The following is a 12,540-nucleotide window of genomic DNA, read 5'->3' as shown; positions in this document are numbered from 1 at the left end:
AATAGTTGAAGGATAAATCACGTCTCAATTCGATTTTTGGTTTCTACAAGAACATGTTTACATACTTTAATGTTCAAAAAACACTATTTTTTCTCACTGTCTGTCCGAATATAGCTACCTGGCTGTTTATTCTCCCTCTGTCTTGAACGCTTTGTTTTATAGTTAGTTCCATTTACGGAGTCTGAACCCATAGATATATACACGGTCGGAACCATTGACATGGAACTCGGAAGCCAGAGCTGGGAATGACGTCACACCCGAGTTCGAGTTGAATGGGTTCTATTTAGTCAGATTTTTCATTGTGGGGTAACTTAGCAATACCAGTAGATAACAACACATTGCACTGTTTTGTTTTGCATACAAACAGCATACCAACAGATAAAAGTTGGAGAGGACTGTGTGTAAGACTGATTTAGTGAGACACAAATAAGACCGAAGTGCTAATAACTAGCTTTTACTACTGACGCACATTGACGGGCAAACATGTTGGATTTGAGCTCGGAATCGAATGCTGCACGGTTGTCCGACTTCCCAACTCTGAAATCCGAGTTCAGGGGGCGTTTCCAACTTTGACCTCGGCAATTCCGACCTCTGCTGCATTCCAGACACAATTTTTAGCCAGTAAGTTACGACTTCAAGTCATGACTCACGACTTGGTAGTGTTCCAGTCACCACAAACCATTCTAGTTAGGGTTAGCTAGCAGCTACCTAACGTTGACGTTAGCTAGTGCTAGCTGATACTAGCGATTTCTAGTCGGCGACATATTTTGGGCTTCATTTAATAAACATAATAGTACACAATCGTATGTGTATTGTTTTGATTACAATGTGCGGAATTACTTTGCGTTGCCTATTTATGTCTATTTATTTCTATTTATCACTGTTAATCACCGGCATCTGTACAGCATCAACAGGGGTCGCCATTATTGTTTATGTGTGTGTGACGTCAAAAACTGTAACTGGGAGTACAACGATCTGGTACGAGTTCATGAGTAGTAAGTTACGGGTTTGACTGCCGTTCCAGGGCACTTTCACGGGTAGAAGGTTGTGAAAACACGAGTTACGAGTTGGAACACAGCATCAGGCCCATACCCTGAAAAAGCTCAGTCTGTTCTGATTGGTCAGTGTTTCCTGGCCTTCCGCATCTGTGCTCCCTGAGTCTCTGCCTAATATATACAATCTATGGTCTCTGCCCCGCCATTGCAGCCGGGGTATGAACGCCCCTGTAGCAGCACTTTCTACCTATATATAGTATAGTTGTGAGATCACAGCCGTACGGAAGTCCTGAAGACAACGTTTCTGAATACGGGCTGTGTGCATTTCTCTGTGGTTGAGCGTTTTGATACTTTTACAGTATAGCACCTCAACCAGCTGCTTTATAGTCAAAATACATTTAAAAAAAAATTATTTTCTTTATTACAATATGTGACCTTTAAACCAGTGGTTCCCAACCTTTTTGTCTTGTTATTAAAAATCAGTGTGAAGTTGAGTGTCTTTTACATGTTTCAGATGTTTAAGAGTTGTTAGTTGTTATTTGTTAGTTGCAGTTCCACCAAAGAGACATTTCCCCTCTAAACTTCTCACATACTTTTTAATCAACTGCATTTATTTGACATCTATTATTTCCTAGTTACTTTGCAGATTATGTAGTGCGTACAAACATTTGTACATTATAACAAGATAATTAGATAAAATGTAAATGTATTACATCCTAACATCATGGGTATACCCACTTGATTGAGCAAACTAACTGACAGGGTCCAGAAGCTTGAAAGTGGGCTTCTAATTAAAGGTCCCTGAGGTCAGACTTTCAGTCAGAAGTCCCTGAACATTTCACACACCAGCATCAAAATGAAGTCTCCTCTCTGTGCAACTTAACCTGACCTCACATATCTGCCTGCTACTTCAGTAGTCACAGGTGAGTGTGATTATGCAACTTTATAGACTGACACGACTCTTTAGAAAGATGCAGAGGTCTCATGTCTGTCCATTACAAAGACACACACTTACATTTAAGTATCAAAGGGTTCAACTTATCTTTTGAAAACACAGTTACTTAAACACACTTTAACCAGCTGCAAATGTCACATCAATCTTTCTGCAGTCCGCTGATGGACTGTTCACATTTCTCAGTTGTTAACCAACTGGCACATTTTGTTGAGTTTTACTCTCTGCTTGATAACCTGTGGTTTAGTCTGTTTGTCACATTTTTAGATACAGGCCAGTGACTAATGCTGCATTTTATTAAAGTTTGTCCATCCTTGTGAGTAGGTCTACCTCAGAAAACGGGTGCAATGTATCTCTAAACGTCAATGGTTATAAAGGAACAAAATTCACTAAAGTCAGATTACTTTGCTGTCTATGTTATAGGATAGTTCACCTATAATGTCATAATTTGTGATACAAATCATTTAGATGCGATTCGTTATAAGGACGTTGATATGTTTATTATTGTATATACAACTATAAGATGGTATATGACCAGTGGGGCTGCCAAGGGATGGCCAGGGGTGACCACGGCAACCCTGATACAACCACTGTATCAGGGACTCGCACATATACTCTCTTGTCGCGTAATGCATAATATGTAAATTAAAGCTGTCTATTTGTCTTTTTAAGGAAAAGGACAACTAGCCTATTTGAAGAACAAAGAATCACTAACACATGTATATACAGACACAATCACACATTTAAAATGGAAAACTGGAACTGGAACTCAAATGTTAATTGTACCAGAATTAGTCTATACATATCAGTTAATCAGTAAAATTAACTGTAAAAATAAGAAAACAAACTATAACAATATGCAATCCTTTAAAGCTGTGGTAGGCAGTTTATTTTTTGCGTAGTTGGGCAAGAATTCCATAATAATCTTTAAAAAAAATTGTAATTCATTCAGAGAAAACTAGACTTCTGCACCTCCTGTAATCTAGCCCATGACGGGAGACTTTGGTCAATCACAGGTCATTGCAGAGACAGGAAGAATTCCTATTGGCTGTTCTGCGCATGCATTGCCCGTGTGACAGAGAGGGTAGAGGGAAGGCTGCAGGAAGAGGTCTCACTTACTCTACTTCAAATTCTGGTGTTTTTTGCATTCTACCCACTGCAGCTTGACTCTCATATTGACATAGTTTTCAACAACAGCATAATAGAATTCCTAAAATTCAGTAATGGCTTTTGGTTTTGGTATGCCACTCCAAGATTTTCAGTGGCCCCATCTGGTCATCTCTATAACAAAAATCTTGGGGCACCACTGTGTATGACCATTTACTAAAAGCTTGATAACACAGTATCGCATAGCTGTATGACAGCATAATGAACAGTATCTTGTAGACACAGTTAGTACAATTGTTTTACAATTGCCACAAATCCAGAAGGATATAAAAAAAATTTAAAGACCTCATGATTAAACACTTAAATGGTTTCTCATATACAGTATGCTCGTGACTAAATTATATTATGTTAATTGATTAATTGATTATATATTGCATGTCAAACAGGGGGAATATCTGTGTGACCTGATTGAGCTAGTTGTATAACAAAGATGAATATCAGAGGCAGAGGAGCTCATAAATGATGCTTGGATTAGATGGAGGGACAGATTTGGTCAGGTTTTTGGTGAAAACAGCCGAACACGACACAATCAGTAAGACTTAATGTGGGTGTTGAAGGTTGTACGATGCTTTACACAGTTCACACAGTCAACATCTCAGTCCATTGGCAGGTAGTCAGTTCAGCCACTTCCTCTGATCACGGAAAGAAAAAAGTGAGGCAAGTAGAACAGGAGATAAAGACAGAAAGTAAGAAAAGCTTGTTTCTACAGAACAGACAGAAAGTGAGACGAGGAGGGAGAGTCATGAACACTCTGAGGACAGGTGTATTTGTGCTGTTTGTGCTCCTGGTGCCTGTTTCCTCTAAAGGTAAGTTACACAAATATTAAACCGCTATTATTGCATAGCATAATTGAGTTTGGGCTGAAATGTTTTAATATGTTATGAAGGACACCTATATCACCCTGTTGGCATTGGAAAAGAGTTGGTAGGTGTTAAGAGACATGTTACATTAATTTAGTTAAACTAAGCTAACATTTTGTGTTTGTGTTATTGAAATTTTTGCTATCTTCCGTAACAAAGGCCTTCTCTGCTCGGATGAAGGGATGTCGAGGGAACAGGCTGCACCCAACCCTGTAAATTACTTTAAATCCCTTGTTTGCTTACTTTTTGTAGAAGTAATATCTAGCCTATAGAGAGCAGTAAATATCTGAGTCTGAGAGTAACAGACGATATTAGAAATAGATATTTTCTCCACACAGCATTATCTTGTGAAAAAGTTTAGCTGTTTGAGGTATTGTTACAAGGTAAGGAAATGAGGTAAGGAGACTAGCTCAACTTATCAAAAAAATAGTTGTCTGTATTTCGAACACTGGAAAAAAAGTACAATTATATACACAATCTTGCTGTCCATTATGGTGCAAAAGTTTAAATTTGATACAGAAAATAAACATGTTTATCGCTCTTAAATGTTACATACTGCAGAGGGACTTTGGTTATTTTATTCTTCTTACTCTTACTCTTTTATAAACTGTCTATTCACATGCTGATCTAGGAATGAACAAACTGTGCTGCTTTTCTTTCCTTTGGGTTTATTTAAGTCTTCATGTGCAAAGGTTTCCCAGACTTTTCTCTTTTATGTTGTAGTTAGGGAGGGTTGTGAAAAAGTATTTTCACAATGATCCAAAAACCACTTTCTAGTTATGTATTTCAGTCAGATTCATCATAATGAAGGAATTACAAGAAAGCATGCATGAATAAATAATCTCCCTTTAGACACTGCACTGTGTGTGAAAACACTAAAAGTGAATTTCTCCTGTTTGCTTTCTGCAGTGACATGTTAAAATAAAACATCAAAACTCCCTCAGCAGAAAAACACTATTTATTGTGTAAAGGACAGTTGCTGCCATGGACATATTAATATATTTACTTACTATTTGGCAGCATACTTTTAACCTTTTGACCCTTTGAATGCTAGGATTGCTTGAGTTTTCTGATGATATTTTACTTTATATCAATAAATGTCAAAATATGTTTATAATATTGAGTTAGCCACAATCACTAAATATTGACCAGGAAATGTATGAAGTGTTAGCTTTAACAATGAAGAGAGTGATTAAATACAGCACATGGTAGGCCTAAACAACATACTCAACCGCTTAACACACCGTTTCCTCCTTTTGTTTCACCTTTAAGTAACTTTAAGAGTGGAAAGATCATCTTATTTCACACTGACTGGATAACTTATTGACTTATAGATTACTTACTTAATTACTTATAGATAATACCTATTTTATTTTAATCTTCCTATCTAACTGTCTGTAAGAAAGTACGTAAGTGTATTTCCCAAAATGTCAAACTATTCCTTCTAAACGCAAGCCATGCCACCAATTGTTCGAACCCACAAAATGTTATTTTGGGGATATGTGTACGATATAAAGCACAAGAAATCTAGAATATTTGAATTTTATGAAATGATGCAGCTATGAAAAGGTAGAGACTAGGGTAGTTCATGCTTGTGCTAATTAACTGGTTGCGGGTTGTAGCTTCATATTTATGGGCATGAGAGTGGTATCAATCTAATTATCAAACTCTATGTAAAGGGAACATAAGTGGCTGTCTTTTCCATACAGCCCTTTTTTCTTAATGTTAAACAGTTGTATATACAGTACATATTTGTTTCTGTATTTATTGTTTGTTTATTTCATATTAATGTTGCACCAGCAACCAAGGCAAATTCCTTCTAAGTGTTACTTACTTCGCAAGAAATTGATTGAAATGAATGAAATTGATTCTGATGTCTGTCCACTGAATATGAAGCCACAACCAGCAACTAGTTAGCTTAGCTTAACACACAGACTGTAAACAACAACAAGGGGAAACAGCTAGCTTGGCTCTGTCCAAAGGTAAAAAAGAAAAAAAGAAGAGTTAAAAGTTAATAAGTGAGCTTTAGAGGTGCTGGTGGTAGAGTGCTATTGATCTAATAAGAAAGCCTATATACATGTTTTTCCAAAAATGCAGAACTATTCCATATTATAAATTTTTTCCCAACATGTTTTCTTATTTTACAAGTTAACAGTTGACATAGGCTACAAAAGAATGTAAAAACAAAATAAAACAAAACTTGAAGGTGACAGTTTGATAAATCAGATTGCTAAACTTAACCCAGCCTGCACAGTAACAGTGTTTACACAATTTAACCTTTTAAAGCATAAAAAAGATCTAAGACTGAAGAAATGTTACATCCTGATGCAACTTCAGATGATCAAGATTTGATGAGGAAGTCATAGCTTCAATGAATCACCACTGCTGGTGATGTTTTCACAACATGGCTTCTGTTCCAACCGCACAGCGAGATAAACGAGCCTCACCAAAACCTCAGAGCAGCCCATCGAACTGACAGGAAGACACTTAATCTACTGAACTGCAGATATGTATTCTTATTTCCTGTTTCAGGGGGTCTTACTCAATTTTCTCATGTGCCTCACTATGTTGCTTTTTTCCATACTAAATGGATGTCTTGTGTGTCATACACACACACACACACACACACACACAAACACAGGAGGCGCTATGTTCTATTTTTTCCTAAGTCAGAAGAGAAGCACTTAAATCTAAATTTTACTTAGAGTAATATCGTAACAAGAAATGCTTCATAAAAATACTGAATAAAATGTACTGCATTAAAATCATTTTACATACAAATACCAAATAAGAAATGCTCCATTAAAATGCTGAATTCCAAGTAAAACCTGCGCTGCACATTTTCTGTTGTACACTCTTGTATATATTTTCATATATGTTATGTATATATAAGTGAATTAAACTACAGCCACTTGTTTCTACATCAGTTGGATCTTTGAACACTGTTTTTGCACTTATATATTTTCATTAATATTGGTAATACTGGTTTTTCATTTTCGTTCTTTGAGTGAAGATACATGCTTGTTAACCGACATCAGTTACATTTCTTTTGTGTTTAATAATATCTCTGTATCATTATTCTCTTGTTATTCCATACAATCTATTTATATCATTCATATCTATTTCTTTTTAAGCATACACGTTTTTTATTCATATACACTTCTGTAAAGTAAAATTATTATTTAGACACTATTACTGTATACATTTTTATTATTTATTAAATCAACTTATTTAAAAAAAAAAATAGATCCTACAATGGAGTGTCTGTTGCTTGATACAAGAAATATTAAGTCAGGTTGCCGCACTGGAATTATGAAATATCACTTTCAGATTTTGTCATTTAAAAGGAAAGAAAATAAATGGACTCAATTATGGATCTAAATGACTCAATAAGAAGATTTGTACAGTGAACAATTAATCCTATTTTATTTGGCTGTGAAAAAGGTCCACAAGGAAGGAGTTATTATCTGTGTACATGTTCATATATATATTCACACAAATATTTGCACAATTCAATACATTATAGTTATATAAGTTATTGTAATGCATAACATGTATAAAGCTTTTGTTAGAATGCCATTTATTTAATTGCAATAGTTAATTTTGTGTTCCCACAGGCTGCTTTTTGTGCTGCATTATTGTGAATTTTCCTGCTGAGGATAAATATAGTCTTGTCTTATATAATCTTTTAAAATATGGATCTACAAGCTAAAGTAATTGGTACCTGCATCCATCAGATAAAGTGATGGATTAAAAAGATTTTTTTTCTCTGAAATGTATGTAGAAGAAGTCTCACAAAATAGAACTAAACCCATCAGAAATGTACTTAAGTATAATATTGATAATATTTATCTCCTGTGTTTGTTCTACAGGGATTTTTTTCACTGAGCCAGTCATCTGCTACTATTTGGATGGGATCCTGATTCTTTACTGCATCTTTGCCACGGTGCTCTTCTTCAGAGAAAAGGTGATAGCAGGCTTCAGGCTCACCAGAATTAGTTGATTCATTGTTTTTGCTGACTGAAAAGAAAGCTATGACAGTTTTAATAACTTTAAGTCAAGTAAGTAAAAACAAGTAAAAACCTACCCGAAAATGTCTGGTTAAAGGTCCCATGGCATGAAAATGTCACTTCATGAGGTTTTTTAACATTAATATGAGTTCCCCCAGTCTGTCTATGGTCCCCCCGTGGCTAGAAATGGTGATAGATGTAAACCGAGCCCTGGGTATCCTGCTCTGCCTTTGAGAAAATGAAAGCTCAGATGGGCCGATCTGGAATCTTGCTCCTTATGAGGTCATAAGGAGCAAGGTTACCTCCCCTTTCTCTGCTTTGCCCGCCCAGAGAGTTTGGCCCGCCCATGAGAAAGAGACATCATGGCTTGCAAACAAGCAAAGTGGCAGTTGGTCAAGGCCACACCCCCACCCTCCACCCAAACATCAGTCAAACTGTAACTACAGACAGTTAGTCCTTTATGGCGTTCGCTTGCCACTGCTGTGCCACTGTTGTAACACCTACAACTTTCATACACTATGGCTATTATTCAATAATTAATTAAAACAATTATCACTTTTCCACATTTCTTACAACTTCACCTTCTTCTCACACATTTTAACCAGCAATCCAGTTTAGCTTTAGCATAAGCTTTTCAAAAAAAAAACTTTAATTATTCCACATCTTTTTTACATCAGTGGTGTTATTCAACTTGTCAATGAAATTCATACCAATTAAAACAATTCCTACTTTTCCAACTATTCTCACTACTTCAACTTCTTCTTACAGATTTGCTATTAATCCAGTTTAGCTTTAGCAATTTAGCTATTCAGCATTCACACGCATTTTCTGCAGGAAATGCATTTTCTAGTTATCAATTAATCTGATAATTATGGTTTGGATTATTCAATCAATTGTCTATACAGTGTCATAAAATAGTTGCCATTAATTTCTGTTTTTGTTTTTGTTTATTGGTTTGTTTGTTTTTTTCTTTCTTTTCCTCGAGACCACAGAGGATGGGGGGTGGGAGAGGGGGGTTGTTCTTGTTCAAGTGTGTTTTTGTTCTGTTTTTGTTGTTTAAATGAAAAATAAATAAAAGAAATTGATCATAAAAAAAATAGTTCCCATTAGAAAAATTAGAATTTCTCAGCGCACAAGATGACATCTTCAAATTGCTTGTTTGTCCAACCAACAGTCAATTAGTTTAATGTATAATGATGTAAAAAGAGAGAGAGAAAACAAATCCTCACATTGAAGAAGCTAAACCATGAGAATATTTGACATTTTTGCTCAACAAATGACTTAAACGATTAATCAGTTCTAATTTGAAGACATAGTTTGGACTCTTGTCACGTGTGATGGCAATTTATAATTAATCAATGATTTAAAGAATTCAAATATTCATTAAGTTACATACGTTATTCAATGTATTCATTTATAACATGTTTCTTGTTGTTGTTGTCTTCTTCTCTGTGCAGTTTTACATCCCATCTGAGGCTAAAGTGGCTGTAAGTCTCCATGTTTTCTATTTCTTCACTGTTTATGGATTGATATAAACTGTCTATTTATGTGACTACATGTGTATCTGCTTGAATATGTGCATTTCACTTTTTGTGTTTTTCTCACTGACTAAACAGGAAGATGGAGGCATTTACCAGGTAAGGAGAACTCTCACATCACTTGATGCCCAAATGATCTGCTGCTCGGCTGTCAGTTTTTGTTTATAATTTCATATTTCCTCTACAGGAGCTTGAGAGACTAAATGATCCTGATACTTACCAAACACTTGAACAATCAAAAGCAAAAGTAAGTAGGCTAACTGAAAACTTTTAAAGGTCACATTTTCGCCTGTTCTGGTGCTTCAACTGTCAATCATTGTGATGTATTTTATCTCTTCTAGAAAAAAACTGGCAAGAAAAAGAAACCCAAGGTAAGGTTTCACAGTCTCGAAAATCATTAATCTTAAACAAAATAAACATTTAATAGCAATTGTGGGAAATAGTCAAAATAAAAGGAAAATCTCTTAACTCGTTATGAAATTGCCACAGGCCATGATCACACCAAGCATTTAGAGATCAAATAACATTAGTGATGGTTCTGTTCTATTCAAATGTATCAGTAAACTGAGAGTGTAACATACAGCCGGCATGCACAATACCCTGAACCTGAAGCAGCTAAATGGAATTTATTTTAATGTTACATCTGTGCTTTTCCCTCTGTGACCTGTCAAATGTGTACTCTGAAAGAGGGCCTATTAAAAGGAACATTTGCAGCTATTTATAGACTATTTGACAGCCTGATTAAAAAAAAAAATCTGAACTAGTTTCTCCCCAAGCTGAACAAATCGAGTGTTCTGACTTTGTGATCCTAAATGGCTTAGGCCTACTATTTCGAGACCTTTCGATCATATCTTACATCAAGATCCAAATGTCTGCAATCGTTCATAACAAACAAAACTTAGATATGCTGTTTGTCTGCTGGTCTAATCAGTAGGCCTACGGATCTTTAACTTTGTCTCTCTGCTCTACAGTCGACCAAAGCTGAGGAGAAGGATAAAGATCCCTTTGAGTCTTTGGTCCCCAATGGCTCGGATCCACCTCCTCCCTCTCCCCACTGAGGTCCTGCATGCAGAGACAGCATCGCTAATTGGACCTGCAACAATGAGATGATTGATCACTGATCAAAAGATGAATCGGAAATTAATTGTTTAAGTAATAGCCTATATCAAGCAATAAAAATCCCTTACATTGTCTGGCTCTAGCTTCTCATAAATGATGATTTGCTACTTTTCTTTGTTGTTAGTGCCGTGGCGGTTCTAGGCCATTTAAAATGGTGGGCTAGAGTCACAATAACTGTAGGCCTACTGTAAGCTCCTGCAACCAGACAGGCTGATAACTCTTCATTTTTGTAATTTACATATCTAGCCTACTAGCCATACTGGGGGCTACCTGAGGCTGTGACAGCAGTTGCTAACGGGCTAATGCTAACAATGCATGCAGATGTATAGCTGTAATATTTATGTTAAGCATGTTACTTTAGCATCATGCTAACATTTAAACACAAAGTTCAGCAGAAGCTGATGGGAATGTCATTAGTTATAAATTAAAATTCTAAATTTAAACCTTGTAGTGGCACTATTTGAACAGCTGTTCTGGCTGCTGTAGCCTACCCGCTGTAAATTACAACACCATTGTGCTTCATCATGTAACTGAATGCCAATAAAAGACAAAGCACATGTCAAAACACTTGAAAATGGTTTAATGATGTTTACAACAAAAGAGAACTGTACATTTACAGTAAAAGATTATCTTTATATGTGTATAAAAACAAAACAAACAAAAATACAGCAGACAAATGCATCAAAATCTACTATGTATCCTGATTCACATACTTAAAACTCCTACACAACCTTTCAGTTCTACACCGCCATGACTGGAGGCAGTTTTTTTTTGTTTTTGTCCTTGTAGTCAGATCGGAGCAGTGTCCCTCAGTGTTGTCCATGATGGAAATCAGGGCTTTTTACATTAGAGTCCTGGAAAGACAAGTATTATCAGGCTGCAAAATAAGAAAAAGGGAAATACATCGGGGACACATTCCTTTAGATGAGCCCAAGCTTTCCAAAATGAGTAGTAAATGTCTTACAGAATGCAGTTTTGAGATACACTAAGTAATATGTACATGGTTGGCGGTTTTTTTCTTCTTTTTTCTCGTTTTTCCTCTTGTTGAAAGCCATTGTCACTTGGGCTGTGAACTGATAATCACACACACACACAACACACCCAAAAACATACAAAAATACTATATCTTTAACCTACCAAGAGTAAGACAGTTCTGCAATAAGTTCCATGCTGTGACAGAAAAAAGATTACAACAAACAAACGAGAAACAGACGCAAAGTTTTTCTCAGAAATATACCAAAATATACATCTAAGCTTTGGAATTACTGAGGCTAGGAATAAAGCCAGTGCTGGGTTTGTCTCTTAATACACATGCTGCAGGGTGGAAGGGAGAGAAACACAGAGAAAGACACAGGACAGAGAGATATCTTTGGTATCTGCATTTGTCAAAAGTTAAATATTTGGATTTTTGCTTTGGGATAGAGCTTGTGAGGTCCTACAACCTCACATGGAGTAAAGCATTAAACAAAGTGTCACTGAAGCCCGTCGGCCAGAGGTCTGAGCCGGAGGGACACAGTCCATGCAGAGTGAAGGACCATGATGCATAGTGTCACAGCTGATCAGAGTCTGTAGTGAAGAGACAATGTCAAAGGAGAGAGCAGAGGAGGGGGAAAGGGAGGAAGAGGAGGAGGAGGGACACAGCAGTGAGTTTTAGCAACCGCAGGATGTGTATTCCTGGAGACAACAGGGAAAATGTCCTGGGACTATACAGTGTACAGGCGATGAGGAAGATACAGAGACACGGTGAGAGGCAGGATCAGCATTTTTCACCACAGTCCTTGAGAGAGAGGGAGAGAGAAAGAGTGGAGGGGAAACATCCTAGCAACAGCGCTCAAGACAGACAAAACATACAGAGTCCTGAGCATGTACAGTGTGCACAGGATTTACCCTCAGTGTGTA

The 12,540-nt window shown here is 36.6% G+C and overlaps 1 protein-coding gene across 1 annotated transcript; it reads left to right on the top strand.

Moving 5' to 3' along the window:
- The first annotated feature begins 3,647 nt into the window (after window positions 1-3,647).
- Window positions 3,648-11,211, top strand: LOC120569994 (T-cell surface glycoprotein CD3 zeta chain-like). The gene is made up of 7 exons (XM_039818219.1): window positions 3,648-3,920; window positions 7,847-7,941; window positions 9,442-9,471; window positions 9,601-9,621; window positions 9,710-9,769; window positions 9,864-9,893; window positions 10,494-11,211. The coding sequence occupies exons 1-7, from the start codon at window positions 3,680-3,682 to the stop codon at window positions 10,578-10,580; spliced, it is 564 nt and encodes a 187-aa protein (XP_039674153.1). The 5' UTR covers window positions 3,648-3,679; the 3' UTR covers window positions 10,581-11,211.
- The last annotated feature ends 1,329 nt before the right edge of the window (window positions 11,212-12,540 follow it).

Source organism: Perca fluviatilis, chromosome 12, assembly GCF_010015445.1.
Source record: "Perca fluviatilis chromosome 12, GENO_Pfluv_1.0, whole genome shotgun sequence".
In the NCBI taxonomy this organism is placed as follows: domain Eukaryota; kingdom Metazoa; phylum Chordata; class Actinopteri; order Perciformes; family Percidae; genus Perca; species Perca fluviatilis.
This window is presented reverse-complemented; position numbering and strand designations above follow the sequence as displayed.

Bases quoted from the DNA above. Each gene is read 5' to 3' on its own strand.
- LOC120569994 (XM_039818219.1), top strand. From the start codon at position 3,680: ATGCTTTACACAGTTCACACAGTCAACATCTCAGTCCATTGGCAGGTA. The intron at 3,921-7,846 runs GTAAGTTACACA...TTTGTTCTACAG, and splicing joins GGTGCCTGTTTCCTCTAAAG to GGATTTTTTTCACTGAGCCA. The intron at 9,770-9,863 runs GTAAGTAGGCTA...TATCTCTTCTAG, and splicing joins TTGAACAATCAAAAGCAAAA to AAAAAAACTGGCAAGAAAAA.